At 40.9% G+C, this 27,892-nt stretch overlaps 1 protein-coding gene across 2 annotated transcripts in view; it reads right to left on the bottom strand.

The window, feature by feature from the left end:
• The window catches only part of MYO1B (myosin IB), a 194,520-nt gene that overhangs the window by 87,303 nt on the left and 79,325 nt on the right, over nucleotides 1–27,892 (bottom strand). For both annotated transcript variants that reach the window (XM_009643591.2, XM_035899045.1), the window contains exon 3: nucleotides 12,726–12,866. In XM_009643591.2, the coding sequence (XP_009641886.2) occupies nucleotides 12,726–12,866 (141 nt within the window). The remainder of the gene's footprint in view (nucleotides 1–12,725; nucleotides 12,867–27,892) is intronic.

A 27,892-nucleotide genomic window follows, 5' to 3' on the forward strand; every position in this document is an offset into this window, starting at 1 on the left:
CCTGGAGAAGAGAAGGCTGCGGGGAGACCTGATTGCGGCCTTTCAATACCTAAAGGGGGCCTATAGGAAAGACGGGGAAAATCTTTTTAGTAGGGCCAGCTGTGTCAGGACAAGGGGTAATGGTTTTAAACTAAACCAGGGTAGGTTTAGACTAGATATAAGGAAGAAATTCTTTACAATGAGGGTGGTGAAACACTGGAACAGGTTGCCCAGAGAGGTAGTGGAGGCCCCATCCCTGGAAGCATTCAAGGCCAGGTTGGATGGGGCTCTGAGCAACCTGATCTAGTTAGCGGTGTCCCTGCTCCTGCAGGGGGGTTAGACTAGATGACCTCTAGGGGTCCCTTCCAACCCAAAACATTCTATGATTCTATGATTCTATGAAATACCCCAGAAACAGGCTGGTTTCACACCAAGAGCCCATGCAGGGAGCAAGCCTGAAGGTGCCTCGCATCTCAGCAGCCAGGCTGCAACTCAGAAGGAGAACTCCAATCTGCCTCCCACCGCAACCTGGGAGGGAAGCGCCCCCAAAGGCAATCAGATTCAGACTGTTGAGAAAATCCAAAAATAATTAAGATTTTTTCTTCTTTCAAACACATGCCGCAGTGTGTGCTTACATGTATTTTCTTCAAATTGAAAAAATGTTCTAGTTTTCTGGTCATCCTCCTGCTAAGGAGGAAGATGTTTTCCATCTTTGTCTAATTTTATTTGAACAAGAAGAAAATGCAAAAATTGCCTTTCTACAGTGTTTACTTTGCTCTCTCAACACATGCGGCTTTGGCAATTTGTAAGCCTACAGATTCTTGGTGAGAATAGCAGATACCCAAGCGTAAGAAGCTTTCTAGTCTTCACAAGTGCAGGAAACCCCAGTTAGGACTCTTTCCTGATAAAACATTAATAAATTAACTTGTTTCCTCCCAAATCTTAAGAACTTGTGAATTCAGACTGTTGTGAAATCAGTGCTGGAAAGAGAGATTAAGGCCAGATCTTGAAGATTATGTTTTGCAACAGGAGTTCTTTGGAACTCGAAGACTTGCCCTTTTCAGATATTCCACTGCCATAATAGCATACAATTTAATTGCTAAGTTCCTCAAAGTACCCTGAGATGCCAAGGTAAAGAAAGATGGGTGAAAGTGAAAACTTTGATTTTTAATTTTGAACACAGGCATTCAAATGAGATTTATTTAGAACCATCTCTTCATAGCTAAGTATTGCTTAGATGATGTATTTTGGGAATACAAGTCAGCTGCTTATTGTCACACATGAACAAATACAGACCGTTTCTTAAAATACCAATATTTCAAAAGGTCAAATGACTATATAGAAACAAAGACATACTCATGTCCATTTTAAACACCAAGCCAAAGCATGCTGAGAAATCATTGGTTTTGCTGCAAAGCTGCTTACAAGAACTAATACATTTCCTCTTCTGAAAATGCCAATATCTCAAAGCTGATGCCTAATAGCTACTTGCTACTGGTGGTCTGTGAGATTCCACATAGCGGGGATAAATAGATCTGGAAAATAGCTTTCCCACATAACATCTGCCTTCCCACCAGAACTCTATTATAAACAAACAAAATAAATGGCTTAAATCCTTGAGCAAGCCACAAGCACAGGAACATTCCAGTGCTGAAAGCAGAACGCCCAAGAGTAGCGGGAGACCATACCGTGGCACCCTAGGGACTAAAGAAATCCTTCATTTTCCCTGTTAAAGGCAAAAAATGAAACTCCAGAGGAATGGTCTCATGATGATGAGCACGCAGAATGCCGTCAGGAGATTTGATTTCTTTCTTGGCTTTGACATAGTCATGTAATGCAAGTTTGGACAAGATCTGCTGTCTCCTCAAGTTTTGCTAACTAGAGACTCTTGGTAATATTCCTTCCTCCAAATTTCTAATTTATTGCAATAGCTCACAATGGCAAATTCTACCTCCTTGGTGTGTTTGTCCAGAATTCAAACCAAAAGGACTCTCACTCGTCGTTCATCAGTGTATCTGTCATGTAGCACGTCAACACAGTAATATGCTAACATTTCATCTGTGGAAGAGAGCATTCAAATTTCCATCAGGTCAAACACCAACACATTCTGTGTTCTCCACCAAAACAATGGAGACCACCCATTCCTGTTTGGTAAAGGGCTTAAGACCCCAAGTAGGAAGAAAATTCTAAATCACAACTTAACTGGAAAAGCCAATAATATTTGTCACATCACTTCTAAGTACTGTTGGAGATGCAACACCAAAGACACTTTGATGCCTCATTTTCTGCCCCTAGGACTGAAAGCAAACATAACCACTTGGGGCAAGATGTTACTACTACTTCAAGCTTGTATCCGCCTTGCAAGGCCTTCTGTGCCTTTCTAACCCAAGCAGCTTTAAGAATGACTTAAGAAGACGCCTGAAATAGCAAGATGATGCGAGGCTTCCACTGCTCAGGAGAAAGCTACAGGCAGCAGCCTCCTCCCAGCCAAGGGCTGGGGAAAGCTATTGCTAGAAACTGGCAAACTGCTTGAAACTCCTGTGGACCTTTTCAGCTGAGAGGTTGCAAAAACCTTATAGAGAGCCCAGCGAAAGGTCCCCAAACACCTCTGCAGCCAGGATGCACAGCACTGCAGTGAAATCTGATACACAGGGAAGAAGCAGTACAGGCCAACTCAGGAAAGGGAGCTTTTAGAAGACCACTAGTAGAGCTTACGGGAGAATATTTCACACCCTGGGATAGAGTATATTAATAAAGCTATTCTTCCTCCAGGCAAAGTTAGTCTTGCAATACCCCAAGGGCTCAGAAGAGAGAAGATTGCAGTTGCAGAAGCCAGGGAATGTTATCGACAGCAGTTGAAGTTGCACCACCAGAGCTGCAGAGCTGGGGCTCTTTCTGGATCTGTGGCATCCTCTGCAAAGCAATCTTCTGCAGAATTTAAAAGCATTAAGCAGCGACACAGATTTGCTGCAAGCCTTCTGGAATTGTATTCTACATTACTTTTGGCTGCTCTTTTAAAAACAAACCCACTGCTTCTTACACATGGTAGCCCGTGACAGTCCAGAAAAACTGTGGCTGCACACAAGTCACTCCTGCTGTAAAACGTTGAATTGCTTATGTACCCTGCAAATTGTGCTAAACTCCCAGGACTCAATAATGTTGCCCTATTTACTTAAACACTGGAGCATAAAAATAGAAAATAAATACATTCTAGTAAAAAAAGATCTCTTGTGTGGATACTGACTCTTCCATTTATGCAGACCAATTTTAATATTCCAGATTTGTGTAATGCTCATTTCTTTAGTATTGATAATGCTCGAGTATACTGGGTTCCTATCATTTTGAACAGTTTCAGATCACACCACTAAGACAATTCATTGAAATGAGAGACATTGAAGTAAGATCAAAGAGAAGTGTGACTAGATCTTACTGGAACAAATCCAGAACCAAGGCCTGGGCAGCACTGTTTTCTTTGCAGGGGGAAGGGCTGTGTTTTGGTTTTGTGGGTTTTTTTAATGTGACATGTGCAAAATTATATTTCTAATGTAACACTCATTTTCAGTTGGTTTTGCCTGAACTACTGCAATTCTGGCTTTTGCCAGCTCATAAGCACGTGTACCGCTGCATGCTCAGAATAGCTGAGGCCAAGGAGATGGCAGACGCAGAGGAAGCCTGTACTTACATGTTCTCAGTTTTCTGAACTGTCTCAAACTCAAGCAGAACCTGGTAAACTTAACACTGCAATGTTGCTCCATAATGAAGTTTCTCATTTTAATAAACACTAGCAACTAGATCAGTACCTTATTAAAATTATCATCTCTTATTTGAACAATCATGCTGTGTGCTCAAATTTGCTTTTCATTGTGGCTGGCCACAATAAAATAACCAAATGCACCCTGCTTCTAGTCCACTGTGTTTTTTCAGGTTGGAAACACTTGTGAAACTGCAAGACATTATGTTTGAAAAGAATAAGGAAAAGAGTAACATCAAGGCTAAAAACAAAACCACCTTAGAGCATTATTACTATTTCTGGGGCCTTGATTCACTGTATTACTGTGTAACGCAATGTAGATGTTTGTATTGTTTGGTGGAGAGGGACGGGCTGAGTATTTGAAAAAACCCATAAACAAACTAGGATTTCATCCTGTAATACTCCAGGGCTTGCCTGGACTGTTTCATGACAGCACATACAAAATAAACTTTACCTGTAATCCAAGCCATGCAGCTGCACTTTGCATTGAGCCAATGCCTTGTGCCTCAGTGAGCTCGGAGCATGAGCAGAGCCTTCAGGTATCATCTGCAAGCAACTATGCAGGCACAACCCCAAGATCCCAAAAAGCAACAATCAAGTGGAAAGAACAGGAACTAACAAAGCCTGATTTCCTCAAACAGGAGCTTCTGTGTGGATTTTCCCATATGCAGTAAGGGTTGGAGTAGTGCAGTACTCCTTAGCAAGCAAAAGAAAGTTCTATGCTTTGAGACCTCTCATTAGCATTTCCCAGCAAATATAGTATCTCTCCAAAGCTCCTGATCAGCTCTAAAGACGCCACAAAAATCTGTGAGATCCTATGGATAAGAAAGCCTGTTTCCACCTCCCTTACTGGAAGGGGAGCCAATGCTAAAAATTTACTTTTCCAAAGGCTAGTCTGCAGTAAACTGAAAATACAATCCAGACTCTCGGTTTTACTCTCTCTCTCTCAGAAGAAACCTCCCCTTCTCCTTGATCCTACCGAATATTTTTCACTGTAGTTTGGATGCAGTCCTTTCAAATTATGTTTGTAAAAGTGAAGAAATATAATACTGGATTTCTGAACAAACATGGCCTATTCCCCATAATGATTAAAACTCTCTTGCTCAAGACCACTTGACATTGCATTTTTGCCCCAGAAATATAGTGGACAAAGTCTGTATGTTGCAATAGAAAAAAAAAAACAAAACAAAAACAACAATCCTGGTAAGCTATTACATGAGCTTAATGCAGTTATTAATCATGATAGGCAGCCTTGTGTAACCTGGAAGGGACAGTAAAGACTTAACAGAAAAAAACTACACAGAAGAGCACAGGATGACTTCCTGAAATTGGGAAGGAAAAAAAAAAATCAGGCAAAAGAAGAAACTGAGACAACAGTATCCACAGTTCAAGCAAAACCATCTTATTGCTAAAGTAGACAAAATTCAGCATTAGTATGTATCACGGTCATGTACCAACTATGTTGATGGCTGATATAATGACTCAAGAAACAAAGCTCAAACAGGTAACACGAAGGCAGAAGAGCACATCTATATCCTCCCGAAGCAAACAATCATGACACAGACCACCTATGTCAAAAAGGATAACACTGCTATTTTAGCAATATTATTAGTCTTCAGTACAGGTTTGATCCTCCAAGTCACGGTGCAAAGAGAAGCAGCCTGAACAAGCTACAGGCAACCCACACCGATCAGGATCAAGCCCTTAATTGTATTGCAACCTGGTTTAGATCGGAGCCCCGAAGTAAGAGCAGAGCAGTTGCCAGAGGAAGACTCCCACACAGCAAGGTGAAGCAAGTACTTAAAGGGATGCATTTGCACAGATGATCAGGTTTCTCTTCTGAGTTTCTTGAGGGCACAGAAATCTCTCCACTGCTCAGTGAATATTGCTGCTAACCTCATGATCGTTATGACAGACTCCAATGTTATTACTAGTGAAGCAGATTAATCACCTCAGCCATCCGCCTCTCTGACTACATTGGGATGTTTTTATACAAACAAACAGAATTCCTACGCAGGATGCAATTATGGATGAAACCTGTGAAGTAAGCAATGAGGAAGTCAACTCAAAGCAGACATGAGAAATTTTAAGGAAAGCATTTAAATACCCCAGAACATCAATGCTTGCTTGCTTTTGAAAAAATAAAGATTTGTTTTCATAAGCAAACAGTAGCTGGAGATTGGATAGTGTCTGTGCCAAGAAACCATTGGTGAAAACATTAGCGAGAGCGCTCATTCCAAAATGTTTTAGTATTTCTTTACGAATAAAATGGGGAGGAGGCGGGTAATGGTGGTGGTGGAAGTCTCCTGCCATGCTGCAGCCCAGGCTAACCTAGGTTCTTCAGAGTGAAAATCGTGGTTTTACAGTACACAGACGCTTTTGCTTCTATTTCTGTTATTCGCCAATCTTTCATTAACCTTTCTTTTGTGTTTTTATTTCATATAACATGCACTGAAGCCACTAGTAAATGCCCAAAACATTATCATCACCTTAGTGAAGAAGTGCACAGCACTTCAGGGCAAAGCCAACACTGTAACAGTCCTGGGGCCCTACAGGAGGCATTTACTACACCACCTCCACTTCTTTCAAAGTGTCACATCAGACACAAAAAAGGAGGTCTGTCATCCTTATTAATGTTTTCTTACTCCTTTATGCAGATATTGCATACGGCCCTACAAAAAAGTGCCTCAAACACTATGTTCAGCATCGTGGGAGCTGTACAAAAAGGAAAGGAAACAAAGCACTGCCGTGAGATAAGTAAATCTCCTCCCAGGAAGCACTTTAAGGTAAAAAGCAACCAACCTGCCGGCTGCAAAAATCTTTACTCCTGACTCCAGGCAAGTCACAAAGTTTGTTTTACCAGAGTGGGCTGATGCGAAGGGCCAGAGGACCAACAGGACTTCTATCTAGATAACAAGCAAAGCAAGATTTACAGGAGGCAGAATACTACTACTTAGACCACAAGCTATCACAGGAAAAGATGTGCCTTGGGCACACAAACCCTTCTTCACATCTGAAGGAGAAGCAGCAGGCTTCAAGCTCCTAGCCTGTGGCAGCTGAGACAATATTATTACTACAACACAGTAGCTTCCCTCAAAGAAGGAAACGATTGAGGCACTGCTGGGAAGATCACTCAAACCGACGCAGGCATCCCCCGAGGGAGGAAGAGAAGGAGATCTGAGGAAACTCGGGTCCCCTGGGCTCCCACCACGGGCAGATGGACGGCTGCTCTGCTTCAGCTCTCAAACCATCCTGCCTTTAAGAAATGACTCAGTCACCACACCTGCCACTCCTCAAGCTCCCAAAGGGAGACCAGCAGTCCAGGTTGGACTCGCTGGATAAACGCAAGTAAATACATGGAGGTACAGGAGAGCAGGGTGGGGTCTGGCAGGGGGATAGACTCTTCTGCGTGTTGCTGCAGGAGCAGCAAAGGCACAGACCTGCTACCGACAGGCATGCACGCAGCTAGGACATACCCAAAACCACAGAGAACAACAACCCTCTTCGAAACCCAACAAAAGACTCCATCTGGCCTCAAAAGCAACGTACTGAAGACCAACATGAATATGCTGACATCACGTAGTGACATGGAGAATAAAACTGAACTTCAACAATCACTCAATCATATTACGGTGAAGATTTTCCCAGCAAGCTGCATTTACATATCCCAATACCACAAAACTCTGTTCTTCACAACAGAGTCACACAAGGCCAATGCAGACCAAGACAATTGGTCTCGTTCACATAATTCTGTCCTCCACTCCCTTCTTCCAAATGTAGCAGCTGGAATACCAGGTATGAATGCAGAAGGAACAAAGCCGCTATCCTTGACAGCAATTCTGTAAATTCCTAAATACTGTAAGGCAGCTGAAAAAGGAGTGAATCAATAATATAGCCAGACAGAGTGGAGTAAAGTCAAGTCAGAAATAAAAAGGCTGCCCCTAAAATGTCAACACAATAGAGATACACAGGAAGCAGCTCGGTCTGTGAAACAAGCATACCGCACTAGCCAAGCCACCAGAAGGCAGCCACAAGGATGCTATCTCAAACAGCTAACACTGAGTTATTACCCTGGAATGCCAAATATTTAATATTGCAGTGATAAAACAACATGTGCTCAGTACCATAAGACTGTTCTTGCCCAAAGCAGCCCACAAACTCCACGCACAGAAAGTACAAATTAAATGCTGACATCAGAGAAATTCTGTTTTGTTGTAAGAACAAAAAGCAAACAAACATTTTGTTGTAAGGAACAAAATGTTGACCTCTGCAAGTTTGGGAAGACTTCAAGAAACAAGAAAACTGCAAGGAAGAATGTGCAGGGCAGCAGAATAAAGCGGTATCTGGCCTGTAAAGGCCTACGCAGCACCGCTCCATGCCAGACTCCTCACACCTCCCTTGCCACTTCCACACACGTCACAAAACAACAAGCCCAGTACAAAAAGAAGTTTCAGACCGATACTTTTACTACAGTTTATCCCAAATCTCTGCCATTTGTGAGTCACTGTAAATGTCCCCCTCCCATTTGTCAGCATCCCAAAATACAAAGGAAAAATAATTGCTGAGCTGGATTGGCTGAGTATATTTCAGCCAACTTTAAAAAAAAAATAAAAATGAAAAGTTCAGGGAGGGAGTTCAACAGAATGAGTAAAAATTCATCACTGACATACAAACTGAATTTTATGAATGTATTTGAAGTTTTCCATGTGGTCTCTAGGTCACACATTTTAAGCGCACAAACTGTTCCCTGGAACCTTCAAAAGATCAACACTGTGGGTTTTTTTCTACTTGCTAACTGCATTGCTCATGAGCCACATTTTACTCTGTAAAGTTAAAGAAAAACTCTCACAGGCTTTTGTTACTGATATTTACAGAAAAGAACTTTTGCAAAAATGTGATGCAAATTTTATCAATGAAAAGTTTAATAGTTGCAAAAAGAATACAATAAACAGTAACAGCTTTTTAATGAGATTTTTCTTGGTCAGGCATACCCCAGACATTTCCAGACATGACTAAACTCCAAGATTCCCATTTCCAATTAACACATGCATGTTACCCAGTAAGCCCTTCCCCCCAAAGCCACTCAGCATGAGATTACTGCAGAATCTGATGGCCTTCAGTAGGATATTTGGCCAAACTCCAGCTCCACCAGCCTTCATGCTTATTTTTTACAGGCACAGCCTCCAGCTTTGCACGCTGGTATGCAACCTAACACCCAAGTCCATTAAACTTTCCATCAAAAACACATAAAATTGAGCAACAGGTAAGTAAACTGTAGTCTGTTCTCTAACTGTTCGGAGTATTCTTACTGCCCTGTTTGCACCACGGCATGAAACTTAGCTAATTTTCTTGAAGGGGTTACAGTGATCGTGCCCAGGATGGTACAAGAGGACCATCAGGGGATCCAACTCTGAATGCTCTTGCAAGGGGAGCTCTTATGGACAAGATCTAGAATTTCAAAGGGGTAAATGGAGCTGGCACTAGGATCTCCAACATCAAACATGCAGCGTCAAAAATAACTACTGTGAAAAAACTGGAAAAGACAAAAATTATGTTCTCTTCCAGTGGAATGAGCTCATTTATCCTGTCATCTTTGGCTATAGGGAGAAATCTGGCACTGTTCACTGATGGCTTGATCTGACTCTCACATTTACCTATCAAGAGTGGCTAACACGATTATGAAACGTCTGGCCAACTTCACAGCATTTTCAAAGCTATCAATGTTACAGGTCTCATTCCTCACAACAAACCCTTCTGAAGGTTATAACTGCAACTCTGTTTTAAAACTAACATATGTAGCACAGCCGTAAGTCTACAGAAAACTGCTGAGAAACTGATGTTGAGTAAGCCCTGGTTTATTCCTGTAGAAGCATTTCAATCCGTTCATGTGGCTTCAGTTTGACTTAGTTTTTTAAACCTAGACACAACTTTTGGTAATGCCTACAATGAAGCACTGACATGAGGGGTGAACTTAACCCCTCAACTGAGCCATGAAAGGACAAATCCATTCCTATTGCACTCTGAAAGGATCCTGGGAGGTCAACTTGTGTAGCTTGTTAGAGCTGAAGAAATCTGCAGTCTTTGTTTAAGCACCAACAGTAGCTCTTTAACAGTCCAATTTGGTTTTCCCATTTTACATGGTAAAACAAACATTACTTCCAAATGTAACAAAGGTTTCATTGTGCTCATCTTGAGCCTGAAAACAGAAATGCGAAATGTATCTTTCATGAGTCAGGTTTGGGGAGATGAGAGTGGGTGGCAATAAGAAGGGAGAGAAGAGTTTGCACTTGAAAATTAACATGTGGTTGTTACCGTGAGCACGGTTCCAACTGTTACTGTTTTAAAAGTTTTCTGAAATACACAACAGTGGCATGAAATTTGCAGGGCAGCAGAACTCAACTGATACAGCAAGAAGATACTATTCCTCCAGTGATTAGGTAAATAAAACCATGCAGCATCACAAAGTAACTTGTATACTTGCTAGCAGCATGTGGCACAGACATAAACATCTATTCTTTCCATCACTGAATGTTTCTATACTTGCAAAGACCTGCAACATTTTGCCTTCATAGTGTGGATTCACAACCAGTACCTGTAAAACCTCAAAAAAAAAAAAAAAAAAAAATCACGTGATCAAACAAACCTGGAGATAAAAAGGGTAAATGATAGCACAACAAACTATAAGGGAATGATTCAGCAAAATAAAAAAAATAAAAAAAAAAAAATTTTAAAAGAATTTAAAAACCCAAGGAAAAAAATCCTTTGGTTTTGGCAGCAGTTCATACTTCTCAACAGAGCATGTTTAAGTATTAGGCTTTCCCACCTGCAGGGCAAAGGATCCTATATTGCTAGAGAAAAGTAACACCTTGTATTACCTGCCAAAGCACATAATACAGCTAATTACATTGCAGCTCAGTGCCAGGCCCAGCTGAATCAGAAACTGGGGGAAACATATGCTTCTCTGTCATGGTCTCAAGGAACCGTGTGTTTGAACATGGCTGTCAGCTAGCATGTAACAGCAGAAAAAAATAAAACAGATCATCCATTTGTCATTCAAACTGATTTCTTTCAAGAAAAAGCTATCCAGTCTAAATTAAGTAGAAACACGTAATTAAATACTTTGCAATCCATAGTAGTTTACAGTAAAAAAAAAAAACAAACCTTGAGAACTCCATCCCCGTACGATTTATAGCAAGTAATCCTTTTTAAGAGACTTGCTTAGTCTAGGGTACCCTCACAGAATAGGTTTCTATCCTTAAAATTATTTAAATAGAACTTTCAATATGACCCAAAGATTGTGCAAGGTGGTACTATCTTCTTTAATCTCTAGGCAAATAGCTTCTTTTCCTTCTCTTCTCCTTCATGTTTTCTTGAGGTAAAGTGGAATGAGATGATTCAGTATCACCCACTTTTACTGTAGGTATTAGGAACATAGAGTTAACCCTAAAACTGATGTGAAACAGGTTAATTACACAGGCCACTGACTGAAAAAATCTTCTGAATCCCAGAAGAGGCAGCCACTGCAGCTGTTGAATATGGAGGACTTGCCAGGAGCAGGATGAAAGAGCAGCAAAGAGGAGTCTGATATCCACCTGCCTGTATCAACTTCTAAGGGCTATTAAGAGGGAACAGACTACATCTTCAAGGAGCAAGGAAAATTAAGACAGAAGTTTTTGGAAATGTAACTCTCAAAGGTATCAGGAAGAAATCTTTCCACAAATACAGATCGTTTTGGTTTCTTCTCCAACGAGGTTTTAATGGATACTGAGAGTCCTTGTCTTACTTTAATTTTCTGGTTAAATTGTCAGTCCAAACTTCGGGAGCAAATAGGCGGAGGTGATATAATAGCAGATAGGGGCAACTGTATATTGCCAAGTAAATGCCTACAGAAAAGGAAACAGGCATAGTTGAATAAGAAAATGAGTCCAGAAGAAAGATGCGGCAGACAATGAATAGCAGAGGTACAAAAGCACAGACTATAACTAAGAGATAGAAGAAGCAAAAAAAATAACACAGATCCTCCCATACTGGAGGATGGAAAGGAAAAAGTATAATGAAATCATGAAGGTTCAAATGCTTAGCAAGAACAAAAAATATAGTCACAGTAAAAATTAAAAGGAGAGGAGGATTAAGTTTTAATTAAGTACAGACCACATCTATTGGATAGTAATAAGCTGCAGACACAATTGCTTGCAGATCATAGCTACACTTTGGCTTAAATATTTCAGCTTTACTCTTAAAAGACTTATCTTTCACTGGCAGTCTTGGAAAGTCTCTACAAATCAATTTCACACAGCCTCAGCAGTACAGCAGGTACAACACTGTGCACATTTTAACAAAAAATGGACTAAAGAGAGATGAAGCAGGAAATGAAAGGCTTAAATGGAATCACAACTTGCCTCTTCATTCTCAGCCTGTTTCAGCTGTCACTTCACAACATCTCTCCTATTGATCATCATTCAGAGATTAATACACCTGAAGATTTTGATTACTTCCACGTATATCCAAACTCATTGTTTCTAGTTTAAAATCCAACCATTCTAATAAACATAACTTCTTTTGCAAATGAAAGATAGCAGGCAACATTTAAGCTAGCCCCAGCATACTCCGAGCATATACTCTTTCTACATCAACCTGCTCCAACATCCTGGAAGTGCCTTCCCTGGAAGTGAATTATTTACAACTGCAACATCCTCTGACAACAAGAGCATCAAAGTAATTGTCATCATCAGTTCTGGAACTGTTTTTTATAAAAATCAGAGGTCCATCATGCTGTGCAACAGGGAAAAAGAAAAAGGAAAAATATCCCACATGGAAAAGATCAAATGCAAACAATGCAGTACAGGAAAAACTACAGCACAAGGAAGGTTTAAAACATCCCTAATACAATAGATTATGTTCAGGCCTTCAGTCTATGTGTATCCTTATAAATAAACACATATTTTAAGAATGACAACAGCTCCTCATAGGATGTTCTTTGTTAACATATACTCACATATACTTCATTGTGATCATAGCGCTTTTTCAGATTATTGATGAATGAATCTTCATCAAGTGGCTCTAAAAGAACCATATCTCCCACCCCTATCATGTTGTCCAAAAGTGACGTCTTGACCTCCATTTTGGCCATTTTCTCCTGCAAAGAAAGAAACAAGAAAAAAACAAAGAGCAAAGTTAGCTCAAAATTATTCTAATTATTCACAGGCGTTATCCAGTAACACTATTTAAGGAATACAAGTTAGAAACCCATTGAATGACACTGCTTTAAAATATTTTTCCAATGAACATTTTCAAAGTCATTCTATCTATGCAGGTAGTCCACACAGTTCCAAATATTTAACTTCTAACAGTCAACAATGCCTTCTGGTTCACTATACTTTAAATATGAAACTGCAAGAAACAAGAATTAAGATTCTAGTGGGCACCACATCCAGATTTTGTGGACAACTTGAACAGCGTTCAAGTGTATGCAAACCCAAGTTTTATCAAAAGCTTCATCAACATCTCCACTGTATCAAATTGGGATTTAAATTTGTCAATTCCCTAACCTGAATTTCTTTCTCACCGTTACTTGCATTTCTCCAACCCCTTCAACTTTTAAATGGAAACCAACTAAGTGAACTCATGCAGAGACAAAACCCACAATATTTTATCTAAATTCATGAACCCTGTACTCTAGAGTGCCTGTATTGCAGTACAGTACTGCTCTTGGTTACATAAGGCTACCAAATTACTTCATCTCCTAACCAGACTTATTTAGATTTATTTGTGATTTTATTGCTTAAGAGAGCATTTTCATTGGGCAGCACCAATACAGCTGGGAAGCGGAGACTCTGCATCTATGTAACTGGAGTGGCAAAAAGCAGAAGCCAAGCTTAAACTAGGGACCAGGATCAAAGTAAGTTACCAAGTCTGATAAACAAAGTAATTCAGACAAAGAAGTCAAGGTCAGGCCAAAACTCAACACCTATTTGATTGTCCCAGCCATTTATCCTTCCAATCCAAATGCTAGGAAAGATTAACCCAGCTCCTCAAGAACTCCAGGCACACAGTTACTGCTTGCAGCTTTCATGACAAGACCAAAGAATGAACGTATTAGCACTGGCAGCCCACGAATGGGGAACCAGAGGTGAGAGAACAACTTTGCTGACAACACAAACCAAGAACCAACTACTACTGCACAGTGACAGCTACACAAAACAAGAGTTGAACTTCACCTGTAGTCAGGTGAGAGTCAGCTGTAACCTTTCAGCTATGAAATGCCATCAGGCTGTCCTTGCTCCCCCTATCACTGCAGCATATTTTAATTCTAAATATTTTTTCTCGATTTTCAAAACATCTTTGAACAGCTATTAGCTCATACAATCAGCAATAACTTTCCATTGTAGCTATCCATCAGATTTACCAACTAATGTAAACCAAGCGAAGCCTTTTATCTCTTGCTTCTGTCCACAGCCACTGCGTTACTACATGCTATTTGATTTTTGAGCAGTGAGTGACATTTGAGGGATATTAGATCAAGACCTAAGTCGTGTTTGATGTTTTTCCAAATTCAACGAGAGAAGCACAGCTCCACAGGCAGCTAATAGAAGTGATACAACAAGATCCCTAAAACCTGAACCAAGCCTGGGAATTACTGGAAATTCACATGGAAATGTGCTGAACTATGGTAACCAACCAAAGCTGAGTCAACTCTGCTAAACAAACAAAAGAGGATTTATTTTAAACAAAAACACTGGACAAATATTTTTTTTAGAGAAAGACACTTTTATTCTTAAATGTTCACCTCTCAACCACCAAAAAATTTTAAATATTCACAAAATCTTTTCAGATTCACTTCAACTTCTGCATCCCATTAAGGTGAATTCTTTAAACTACCAGTCTTGTTTCAATGACCTAATTACTTCCCATACATCAACCAATGCTCAAATAATTTTTGAAGGCTGAAGAAAAAGGAAAAAAAGTCCTTCTCAAGTATGGAACTTATTAAATATTGGGTTTGTAGCCAAAATAAAAAAAAAAAGCCAACATAAAAATCCTAATATGGGCAATTTCAACCTAAAATTTAAGTTCTAAGTAGTATACCTCATCTACCATTGTGAAATTACATACCACTTACCACACTTCATGCATCACTGCTTGGGAATTTCAAGACCAAGAGCAGCCAAACCCATCAAGAACATTCATGTATTCCCAAGCTCAGAGGCACATTTTGCAGAGGATGTGCACAAAGACACCGTATCTACTGCTAAAAGCTGGATCAGAAAGTCATATACAAATACTAGTTTAAAAATATACTTGACAAGTTCAATTTTATGGTCAAAGGTTAGTTTTCAACTTGGTTTTTTTCCCCACAATTTAACATCATACTATGGTTAAAATATTTCCATTAACTCGAGAGCTAGAAAATTTTAGAAACACAGGTGATTAAAAAAAAAATTGCACAATACGCCTAGGCATCTTGTTTAACACTGAATTCTCAAAATCATTCGCAATAGCTTATTCTTTGCAAAATATCTTTAAGGATTACCTCACACACTGATGTATGATTCAAGAGTATACTGCCATACCAATGTTGTTAGCCCCCACTTTGGTGGAATCCAATCATAACCCCTGCTCTGGTTTAGCTAATGACAAAGGAAAATCTGGCAAGATTGTGGGATAATTTGGTTTCCTTTCTGAGGTAAGAAGTGGGGAAAAAGCCCTGTTAAGAAAAGCCAACAATGTTTAAGCATACATTAAAACATTAGATTTAATTAAATCTACAATTGAGTTTAATCCACTAGAAGAATTTAATAGATCAATATATATAGCTGTTTCAAAATATCAAATACTGCTGGTGAGAGAGCGCCCGCAAACAGGAAATTAGGTTAGAGGAAAGAACCAGGATGGGTTGTGTCTTTTAAAACAAGGACACCTTTAGTTATCTTCAAATGAAGATTGCTGAATGGGGGAAGGTGGATGGAGGTACTGCTGTGAGGCTCTATTTGAACTGTGCTGTAATTTCATTCTGGAAACTGAATAAAAAATAACCTAAAAATGTAAGTGGTATTCCCTTGATTTACCTAACATACTGCTTTTGTGACTGCAACATCTCATTCTGCTGACATCAGGAAAAAAAGTGTTGTATAAAGATTACACCTGCAAATTATTAATATAGCAACAAATTAGCTCAGCAAAAACCCCAAAATTCTTCTAACGCTTGCAGTCTGCAAATCAGATTTGTCCTCAAACATTCCCTGATCTCTCCCACACCCACTTACCACTCGAGTCTTCTCCCACATTTGCCTTTCTTATCCTTAAAGCAAACATCAGCAGCATTTCAGAACATCTCCCTTTTCTCTAGTCATCTGTCAAAGCTGTTCTTCCTCACTTTGGCCTCATATCTAGGCCTTAATTCAACGGAGCGAGAACACTTTCAACACGTTTCCATTCTCAGAAAAATAAGAAGGATTATTCAGTAATACTTCGCAGCTTGATCTGTTTTATGTTGGACAACATGCTCGGGAGAAGTGCTGGGCATGCTACGTCTGTAAAATGCTTTTGTTCACATGCTCTCATGTTACACGTAGCCCTTTAAAACACAGACTATTGTTTCTACTACTTGCAATGCCTGGGATTGCCATCCAGCTAGGTCAGTTGAATCTAAAACATTCTTGTCCCTCTTGGCCGCAAGGATTGCAAATTAAAAATTACACTATTCCACAGTCACAGCAGTCCTATCATCAACTAATCTGAAACGAGAGTTAATGAAAGCTATAAATAGAAGATGATACAGAGAATAGGCAAAGCCCCAAACGCCTTGTACAATTAAGTTCACACATCCTCCAAGGGGGAAATGAAGCAATGTCCCATTATTAGCATACAGCATGTTACAGAAGTGTCCAGGGTTTTCCACATCACCCTCGTACAGTAAAAGAGCAACAATTGTCAGCAGCTTCCTACAGATGTGCAGTCCTTAGCACACGTTTGCATTTGCTGCACTGGAATTATCACTGGCTGCAGAGGTGGCTTGTTTTCCTTCTTTTATGACACTGTAGGAAAAGGACAATTTCCCTACCATCAAAATTGTCACAATAGATGTACTTGCATATGCTTCAAGCTCTGACTATTAAAAAAAAAAAAAAAAAAAAAAAAAAAGCCTCTGGTTTCACTACCACCAAGTCACTGTAGAAAATAACCACCTTATTCTTTTATAAGAGTTAACAGGAACAAACTGCAACATCAGTAATTCAATAGCAGAATTCAAACTGATTTCATGTTCCAGGTCTGATCCCAAGCTCCTCTCAGGCAGTAGTCATGCTTTCCCACTCGTTCCCTTTATTCTCTGTCAGAGAGCAATCAGCCCACACAGACCAGGGACACTTACACGCCACTGCTGCAAAAAAAAAAAAAAAAAAAAAAAAGCCAAGAGGCTAGGGACATGGTGTCATTACCTGAAAAAAAACAAAACCAAAAGGGACTACAGCCATCTTGTACTACTCCTGACAAGCGTAAATACCAAATTAGCAAGAGGCAGGATTTAAATTCATCCTTTTCTGCTGCCCAACAAACCCCATGTTATCCCTGGCCTCTGACTGATGCCCAGAAGGTGCAAGTTCATTGGAAACACCTTGTGCTGGTTCACCAGGTAAGCTGAGGCAGGCTCTGCAGAAGAACTATTGTAGTGCCCTCTTTACTCAAAGCTAGATTTCCTGACATCAGCATGTAGGAAAACATTGATACTATCCAAAGAAAATATTTGTTTTGCCTCCAGATCCTCTAACTTTTTAGACTCTGGATGCTGCGGGGGATCAGGGCACACGGCACCTGCTGCCTGGATGCTGCCTGCTAGGAAAACCTGCACCCTCCTGCCCAGCTGTGACTGCTCGCAGATGTTGCTCTGTCACCATCAACGTGCTGAAGAAAAGAGCATGCACAAAATAGCGCAATGTTGCAGCCCACGGTTTCTTCCTGCAAGAAAATGGACTTGAGAAACCTGACAGACAGATTACAGGCAGGAATGTTAATAGATATCACCAACAGCAGTAAAAGCACTCTTAAGGAACTGAAATGCTTCCTCTGATTCTCCATCTTTCCTTTTGGTCTGGCCAACGTCTGAATATCTTCTGAATTCCTTTTCCTCCCACAGTCCTACTGAACAAATCAGTGTTCTCCAAACTGAAAAAGCTTGTAAGTTGGAGCTTTTGAATTAGCTAATGTTTCTCACATCCTACCTACCAAGCAAGAGCTATTATTTGAAAGCCTTGTGCAACATCTCTTTATTTTCTGTAGGCATTGAACATTACGTGAGTGTACCAGATTCCTTGAGTGGTTAACAACAAACAAATTACAAAAGTAAAATGTGGCATTACGGCGTATATTTGTATTGGGACTGCAGGAATGTTGGCATTCACCATCAGCTAAATGGGAATGGCTCTTTAGCAACATCAGATTAGGACAGTTGCGCACGCCAGTGACTGCAATTTAGATGACAGAAGATTTGCCCAGCAGAATTCCATAGGAGGAACGAATGCTCCACTGGCTCCTGCTACCAAATGCTAAAGATTGGGCAATTTTCAAGAAAGAAGCAGGCCACTTAAAGTACTGCTGAACAAACAGCTGCAACCACGTGAAGCAATATCATCTTTTAGTAGTTTAAGAATGGAGGCTAAACTGCAGTTTAGAAAAACTGACAGTGTAATAATTATGAGTTCATTAGGAAGTGTACAAAGTGTTCGCTGGGACATTATCTCCTACTGACATAAACAGTGGCTGAAACTTTCTTCGCTAACAGGACTCGGGTCCTTTATAAACACAGAGGGGAGAGATAGGTTGTTGCTGCTGGAGTTCTTCAACGTTTGTTGGGGTTTTCTATTTTGTTGGGGGTTTGGGGTGGGTTTTTATTTTTTACATCAGCTTGTTTACAATCCACATTAAGCATTAATTAGTTATTATCAATCCCCCCAAAATGAGAGAGATGCCTCATTCATGTCTCTGTTCGTATCCTTCATCACAAGACTATGCACCACACTCATATCACGTAAAAGGTGCACAGTACCTCACCACAAAACCAAAAAAACCTGAGCCATGTATGCAGAAGATACAGCTTTGCCCTCCTTCTCTTCCCTAATAAAAGACTAATTCATGAGCCTGGAGGAAGGAGTGAGGGGCTGTGTTTGCATTTCTCTAAGGCCACTTTCTGTTACTTTTACATACTAGTTTGAATAACACTAGCATGGCTATTACTTGCTGTAAGAGACCATGGGGTGTATCTATTCTACTATTTCTATATTATACTCCCAGCAGGCCAGGCTTTCAAGTTACTTCTGATAATTTTTTTTGCAACTCCAATACAATAACTGCCACCAGTAATTTCACTCAGGGGTTGATCTATTTCCTAAATCACCTTGCAGCCTCGCTTTAAGTCATCTGGGTCAGTCATACAGTCACACTAGGTTTTGGGAAAAACATTTGGTCCTTCAACATTGCTAAGGCATCCCTCTTTAGCACCTGCTAAAACACAGTCTTAAAATAATCAGATGATGTTTGGTGCTCCATTTTTACCTTGCGAAGGTTTCTTTATATTTTGGATTGAATTGACAGGTTTCCAAGATTATAGGTGTGCAGTAGTCTTTTCCATAAACAGTTATTCCAGAACCTAATTTTTTTTCTTTTTTTTTTTTTGATTTTTATTACTTCTGTTTGACAGGGAGAACACCTTGGGCATTTTCAATGCATAATGCATCTGGAAATAGGTCTTCACTAACAAGGCTGTTTGCAGTCCAAAATTCTGGTTAAGTTCCCACTGACTTCAGCAGAAACAGGATCCATGGTGGTTTCTTACATTTAGGCTTTTCTTAGACATTGTCTAACCACGGAGTTTTATAATCATTCCAGGTCCACATCTACAGAAAGGGACAAAATATTCAGGAATAGAGGAGTCTCTTTTTGGCACATACCTTGCTAAGATTCTCTTGAATCTTTTTCAAAATAAGGAGCAAATGTGACTGCAAAACCAAAAGTTGCCAAAGGTCCTGCCTTCCTCCCCTAAACCAAAGACTAAATTTCAGATTAACAGTGTTCTTTGGACAACATGATTTTTTAAATGTTGTCAGTACAGAACATGAACACAAAGAGAATGCCCTCATTTAAAAAAAAAAAAAAAAAGTCATAAAAATTCGCTTTTACTACTGGATATCTGAAGTCCACTAAGTAGGGGGTGTCTTTTTAAACTGATTATCTTCATCTTTCAAGCTACCACTTCAAGTTCTCTGCCAATTTGTTGGGATCCTGCCCAATCCAAAGATTATGTTTGCATAGGTGTTACAGAACAGGGTCATGAAAACCAAGGTAGCACTTATTTATTTTGGGGGATCTTCTTTGTTTGCTGTATGTGACACACCAGTAGCTTGCTACCACACCAGAGCTTGCGTTCAAAAGATCTTCCAGTGGCAGAGTGGAATTCCAGTGGAATGTTTTTAACATAGTCTTTTTATAAAAAATAAGATGAATCATGCTAGCTGTACATGTCTTGGCCTATGTGTCTACTCTGCCATACATGCCTAATGTTGAATTTCATTCAAAGGACTGAAGAGTAAAGGACAACAGAATTTTCTACACACTTGCAAAAGCAGGCAGGAGAGCTTTGAGAGTAAGCATCCCATCAGAGACGTGGGCTGCAAGGAGAACAAACACCTTGTTAAGTACCACTGAGCCATTGCAGAAGCATTTCACAAGATTCCCTAGCTGCAGAAAAGCTTCAAATGGAAATTATTGCTTCTTTGCAAGTCAATCCACCACAAGAGAAAAACCTGCAGGAAGTCAGACTTGATTAGTCCTATTTCTCCCAGGACTAGCTGCCAAGGTAACAAAACAGAGCAGGGGGTCACCCTACAACTTGCCATCACTGTCTATTCTGCACATCAATTTCTCTTCAGCAAAACACTGCCGTTTTTAATGAAAAGCAGGGGGGGAAGAAAATAAAAAAGAAATCAGATGCAAGTGGTGCAAGAAAAGGAAGTAATATTTGCCTAAACCCAAGCTAAAAAAGCATCAATTTAAGGGCAGAGGAAGCTTAGACACATTACATGTACTGTTAGACGTATTTGCTTGTCTCAAGTGTTAAACAATATTCACAGTTTTGCCATTTTCATTCTCAACAGTCATTTTCAGTAAGACACCTGAAATCACAGGATAAAAGTCATCAATTTTTAAATCAAGGTACCTCCAGCTATTCCTGTGTGGCTCTTACCAAGAAATATCTCGGACACTGGGGGCAGTTCAAGAAGCTGCATTTCAACACACAGTAATCACCCTTGTCCAGACAGCCATGAAGTTAGAAGCCAGCACACAGTGTTTTTAATAACATCTAGCATGATAAACAAAGGCATTTCCAAACGAAATGTAACACTTTGCAGATTTAGAGAGGGCCACCTTCCTAAAACATCAACAGAAAGCACCTCCCTTCCACAGGAGGAAAACAGCCGGTCTCACAGCAGGGAACTCAACATATACCCACAGGTACTGAGCTTTCCCTTGCTTTGTTTCGGCGAGAACTATCATCTGGCAGTTTTAGGAAGCAAAAAGATCTGTTCACATGGGAGACATGCAAGCTTCCCCTGTGGCAGACATCTCTTACGAGGAGCTCCGGCTCTACCCTTGCTTGCCAAAAGATTTTCCAGGATTTCTCCTGGAGTGAACTTTGTTTTAAGACAGCCTCGCGCTCTTTGATCACTGAAGGTAATCTCCAGAGCCCTTTTAACTCCCGCAGCCTGACAGTCTGTGAACCGAACAATGGCAGTAGTAGCTCTGTCTGTTCTGCATGTTTCAGGCCAGTGCCAAAACCACTGTATCATACAATCATGACTACTACACTGCGCTACTCCAGAGCACAGTTTTTCAGCCTTCTAACATTTCATGAGAGAGAGTTCCTACAGCAGGCCTAATTTCTAGCCTAAATTTATTCTCTGTCAGCTAATATCCACTTCTTGCTTGGGCTGATGGGTGTGTGAGGGAGCATGTGTGTGTGTGTGTTTGCTTTTTTGTTTTGGTTTTAAATTTAAATGTGTTTTCTTCCTCCCAGGAAAATATTTGGAGAGGATATTCTCACAGTCCTCATTATGAATAAAGCATAGCCAGGATTGCTCATCTTCCCCTCAGCAGCTTCTCCATCCCCCTGACAATCCCAGTAGCCCTCTTCCGCTCCTGCTCCTATTTGAACCCATCTTTGCTGAGCAGGGTTAACCAAGTCTGTATAGAGGACTCCTGCTACATTGTGGCAGCAATACTTCCTCACCATGACCAGGAATATTCCTTCCAAGAGAGAAGGATTCATTTTCACCCTCTTCACTACTGTTTTTCCTACTCGAAAGTTTCGCCTGGAATCAGCACTTCCCTAGCTTACCCTATGAGACTAAGCTCGACTTGCTCTGTCAGTCACAGTCTTACTCTCACGGGTAAAAACTATGAAAGGTCTCCAGACACTCAGTAACCAACTGGTCACTGGTTTAGCTGTAAGGTTTAACTTGTTTAGCTTGTAGGTTTAACTACTCCCCAAAACAATCTGCCTCTCAACCCCTACCCCATCTTCCTTCTGACCTTTCTCCAAGCCTCTCTTGATGAGAAGGGAGAGCAACTGGCATCCCTGCCGCAAGTTAGACATCCCAGATGTTCCTTCTTTCACATATGAGCATGAGCCTCACAAGAAAAAGCTCTTTTTCTCCACCCTCGAACAAGAAGCTACAGCAAAGCTACTTGGCGGACACCTAACTGGTCCCCAGCGTCCCAGAAAAAATAGCACCTCTTCATGTCTCAGCCAGCATCGCCACTGCTTATTTGTTTCCGCAGAGGAACAATGGAGAGGATTAATACCAACTCCACTCCCTTCAGCAGCTCTCCTAAAGGCAGAACTAACTTCTCATTACAGTGCCATCCAAAGAGTCCTTACGCAATAAGGACTTTAAGGATACCTCTTTGATCTAAAATGACACCATTAACTGTCCTACAAATTGTTTTAACACAAAGGCATTAAAATACAGAGAGTAGGTGCAACTTCCTTTGATTGTGCTTTCCCAAGATACAGAATTCAACATCCAGTAGTTTCCTTGTTTCATTTGTGAAGTGTGGGTTTTTCAAAGGGCGGTGGAAAAGTTAAAGCACAGTATCAGGACATTTAATGTGCTCTGTTGTGCACAAAAACTGGTTACCTCAAGGTCAAGGTTTGAATATCCTTTGTCTTTGTAAAGACAAAGGATATTCAAACACCAGCGTGCTCTTGTAGACATGAGGAAGAACAGACTCCATAAAGAAAAAACATTTCAGCATGTGACTGCTCTGTACGTGGTTTTATTTCCATTGTAGTAAGTCCTCCAGTTTAAATTATTCTAATTTCAAATTCAAAGTACCCCCAGTAGCACTTTAGAGCACACAAACTATGAAAATGATGGAAAATTACAGAAAAAGAAGCAGAGAGAGAAAAGCAAGAGAGCTCACATACAGAGCATATTTGTGAGCCCAGGAAACTTGTACCAATGCTGACCAGGCTGTGGTCGCAGACTTTTAAAAACTGCTTTCTGCTGACAGTAAGGAAAAATGAGTCTTTCCTTGTTGCCTGTATTTAGAAAATAAAGAAATCTACAGCAAGCAATTCTGACAGTACAGTACCCACCAACCCTTCTGTTACTCAGCACCTATTCCTCATCATTATCTCCTCTTTTCCTCCTTCCTACATGCCTTTTCTTTCTTCCCTCTATCTTTGCTTTTCATGGTCCTCTTGCCCAACAGCATAAGAATTTCTGCTAATATAAGACCCTTGTAAGGACTGCTGCCCCTACAAGAGAGGGAGAACAAGGCAAAGTTTATGAGCGTAATTAGTACACTCACACCAAAGCAATTCAGAGGCAGCATTGCACAAAGTCAAGGACAAAGCAGTTACCTAAAGCCCAAGATACACTCACTTCCCACCCCCTGCAAAGGACAAAATCTTTGTGACAGTAAATGTTTCTCTTCCTCACTCCTTGGGACTCTGGATATTTGGATTCCTTATCTTGGGCCTTCAGCTTGTTTGCTGAAATGTTAAGTCTGGCTGCTTAGGCTAGAGGCCACCTCTTGATTGCTTTCATCCCAAAGGCTTGAGCATTAGCATGTGCGTGTGTACATGCACGTGCATATGTTTTCCACTGGAGAGAAAGGACGCTGCTCTTGCCTCTGGGGTCCATTACTCCTGCTATACTGTCTTGCACAGAATGATTCCCCAACCAGTTTGCATCTGAGAAGAGGACTTCATAAGTCTACTTCATCTCTGAAACTTCAGTATCTCTCTCATTGAAACACTTTCATCACCACAGTGACTTTGCTAGTGGAATAAAAATATATGAAGAAATGGACACAAGTTTACTTGCTGATACCATATGGGAAATTTCCCAGTAACAAGGAGTTGGGAGAGAGAAAAAGATTTAAGTGTCTGCATGGTTTTGTCCAAAAGCTATGCCTTAGCTCTTCACATGCAAAAAGACAATTTGAATGGTTCTAGCCCTGTGGCTGGATGATACATTAGTCTAAAACCTTGAGGTCCACAGGCAATTCCAAAGACTCTACAGTTACTTAAACAAAGCTAAGCAAAAAGCAAGATAAACTGCTTGGTTTTACAAGTTTCTTCAAACACAGAGCAAAGGATAAAGAAAGGCAGGAGTCACTGAAGATGGCCATGCATACCACAAAAGCACACTCCAGCTCTACTGACAGAGCAGCCCATCACAGGCCAGGCTGGTCCCTGAGGATAAAGTCACGCATTTCACAGTTACCCACCTCCCAGATACAGGATATGATTGCAACAATCAGTGGCTTTGGGAGGACGGGGGACAGACACCAGAGGTAAATAAAGAAGTAGAGGCCACTTGGTTAGAGAAAAAACAGCTTGGCAGGAGACCAAAGACAAAAAGGGGGCTGTAATGAGGTGGGTGTTGGTCTCTTCTCCCAAGTAACAAGCAATAGGATGAGAGGAAATGGCCTCAAGTTGCACCAGGGGAGGCTTGGATTGGATATTACGGAAAATTTCTTTACTGAAAGAGTGGTCAAGCATTGGAACAGACTGCCCAGAGAGGTGGTGGAGTCACCATTCGTGGAGGTGTTCAAAAAACATATAGACATGGCACTTTGGGACATGGTTTAGTAGGCATGGTGGTGTTGGGTTGGTGGTTGGACTTGATGATCTTGGAGGTCTTTTCCAACCCTAATGATTCTATGATTCTATGAAAATGATGAGGAAGTGTGGAAAACAGTTAATGTCCCTACTGAGGTATGGAAGCTGGGAATGCCAGACAGCGTTACAGAAAACACTTCCTTTATTTGCTCAGTGAGCAAAGGTACTTCTCCTATTCAAAGGGAGAAACACCTACTATACTTCTTTCATATGTTTTTACATAGGTGAAAGCACATGGAAAGGTTTTCAGAACCTCACCTTTCTCTTCCCCCATCACCCATAAAGATGGGGCTTAAGTCCAACAGCAAAAAAAAGAGGAGATCCAGGTCTCCACACCCCGTTCAGACACCAAAATCTGGAGTCATAAAAACCAAAAGAGCAAAGCTTTCACAATCTACAAGCAAAGCGGGTCACAACTGTAAAGGGTGAATGTTTTGAGACTGATGTTCAAACCCACCAGGAAAGATTCACAAAAAGACCCTTGTTGCAGTTCCAGTATTCTCTTTAGCAGCTACTTCACAGCATATGACAGTTGCAACCCCTTTCACTATCACATCAGCGCAGAAGAAAAATCTTTACTTTTACCTTTTTTTTTTTTATTCGAGGAACTATAAAACAAAAGACGATTAATGTTATTCTCTGCTGCTTCTTTATGACAAAGCATGCCTTGATGTTAGTTTATACATCAGAAATCAAGCTCTGGTTTCCCTCTTTTTGGAAGATATGAATTGAGAGGTTACATAAGGGTGTAATAGGAGCTGTTACTTCCTTTCCCAGTTGAAGAGAAAAAGCTGTGGATCAGGTTACAGGCTCAAGAGCTGGTCATCACTACTACAGCTCTCCTAAATTTTTTGCCAGTAGTCCACCAACAAACAGGAGAAACTACTTAGATACCTTTCACTTCAAAGAAAGAAGGCACTGAGAATTTAAAAGACTAAGTACATAGCTATTGTGTGGGGGGAAGCCTTTATTTTTGCCTTTCATCGAGCTTGACATTCCCTAAGCTTGACACATACGTTCACTCAAGTCACCGTTTTCCATTTCGGTTTGTTCTTCATTAGCACAATAAAAAGGATGAATGAAATAGAAGGTAAGATTTATAGGGTGGACTGACACGTGAGCTGCACTAAATAAGCTCAGCACACCAAAAGAGCGCTTAACTTGGGCCGGTACATTAGCATTTGTCCCAGCTCTGACCACATAGGGCAAGCAAAAGGAGGAAACGCAGAGTGTCCAGATTGGCCTGCACAAGCACTAAGCTGTTCTCCAAACCATCCCACTTGCGCTTTCTTCACCTTCCTCTCCGATTCCCAAGCCACTGCTATTACTGCTGCCGAAGGAAGATGAGATCAGACTCCAACACGAAGAGTTTCTGTTCCCACAGAGCTCAGAGAAACCGGATGATCTCAGAAGATCATGTGAAGCAAGTCCATGACACTTCCATGAGGCAGAGTATCTCCAGTATATTGCCAGCAGTTTCTTAAGAGCGCACAGTGGGAAAAATTAATGGCTTTGCTTATGTTTCCTATTTCTCGCTCCCACTTCCTCCTCTCGTTTGCCAGACTTCTATTTTCCCTTCCCCCAGAAGCACTAGTAGGCTTGCAATGTACATTTGGTCTTCTAAAGGGAATTACATCAAGTCTTGCACGTTTGAAAGGGCTAACACACATAGCTAAATTAAACTGGCATCGTTTCCTCATGGAGTTCCTCCCCACAGATGTGATTTAACTGGGTCTCTTACAGAAAAAGGAAAGAAAAAAAGGCAAGTTTCTATGATCTAAGATGCGTTCATACGTTCTTTCACCTTCACCTGTGGAGCGCTCAACCTGTTTGTGGTGCCCGTACGGAGACAGTTGTTTTTAAGATGTCCATCAGATACGCCACCTAATATCACGCAGGTGTTTTCAGAAACATCTTTCCTAAGGCCAGGGGGCAACTTGTGGTAACCTCACACGTCAGTAATTGCTACACATTGGTAAACACCAACATGAACTGTGACCACTGTATGCTACTCTGGGAATAACGGGAATGCTACAACTATTACACCTTTACACAGAATCGAGCCAGAGGCAGCACGTTGCATTAAGCACTAAATTAAAGACATTCTTGTACTGAGGCCTGGGACAACTGGAAGTGAAAACACATGAAGAGAAGAACGTCGTTACCTTTAATAAGTTAAAAACCAACCAAGCACGGAACTCGACTTTAACAGATGGGTCGAACTACATCTACTCCCTAACAGTGTGCGCTTTTGGGGAAAGCCTTGTTTTTGACACTGGGCTTGACAAAGTGATGATTCATCCAGGGAAGGATGGGCAGCTTGTTGCCAGCCTTAATTCACAATTAACAATAGGACAGCCGGATATGGGAAACTCATGATTCAACACAAAAATTGCAGTCTCAGCCATTTTACCTGACCTTTACATTTTCCAGTGGTAATTTCTAATCTGGATGTATTTTAAATAGTCTCTCCAACATACATTTTAAGACGAGTTAGCTTTTCTTTCATTACGTTTGTCCTCGAGGATAGTGGTCCTGATTAAATACATAGCAATTGACTTAATCGCATCATCTGAAATGGCAAAGGTTTAAATTACTCGAAAAAGCAAATAGCACGCATGCACACAGATGGACGTGCACATCGGTACTGCGGGCAAGACAAGTTGAGCGCTGCACCTATGCACTCTGTGACTGCGCCGCCAACCCCACTCCCTGCAGGCCCTGCCAGGACGGCCATTGTTTTGCACGGGGGAGTCTGGCCACTCCGAGGAACAAAGGGATGCCCTTCCCAAAACACAGAGGCAGCAGATGTCCTACACAGAATCCCGACAGCCTCAGCCTCCATAGGCGCAGCCAGACGGTCTTAGTTGGGAGGCTACACCAAGCCATCCCCTCAGGCAAGCTCTTCGGGACAATGACCCTGTCCTGGAAAACCCTTCCCTAAGTCTCTTCTCCAAAAGTTACACGACAGCTGAATTTAT

The sequence above is a fragment of the Egretta garzetta genome, unplaced genomic scaffold, assembly GCF_000687185.1.
Source record: "Egretta garzetta isolate BGI_Z169 unplaced genomic scaffold, ASM68718v1 scaffold297, whole genome shotgun sequence".
NCBI lineage: Eukaryota > Metazoa > Chordata > Aves > Pelecaniformes > Ardeidae > Egretta > Egretta garzetta.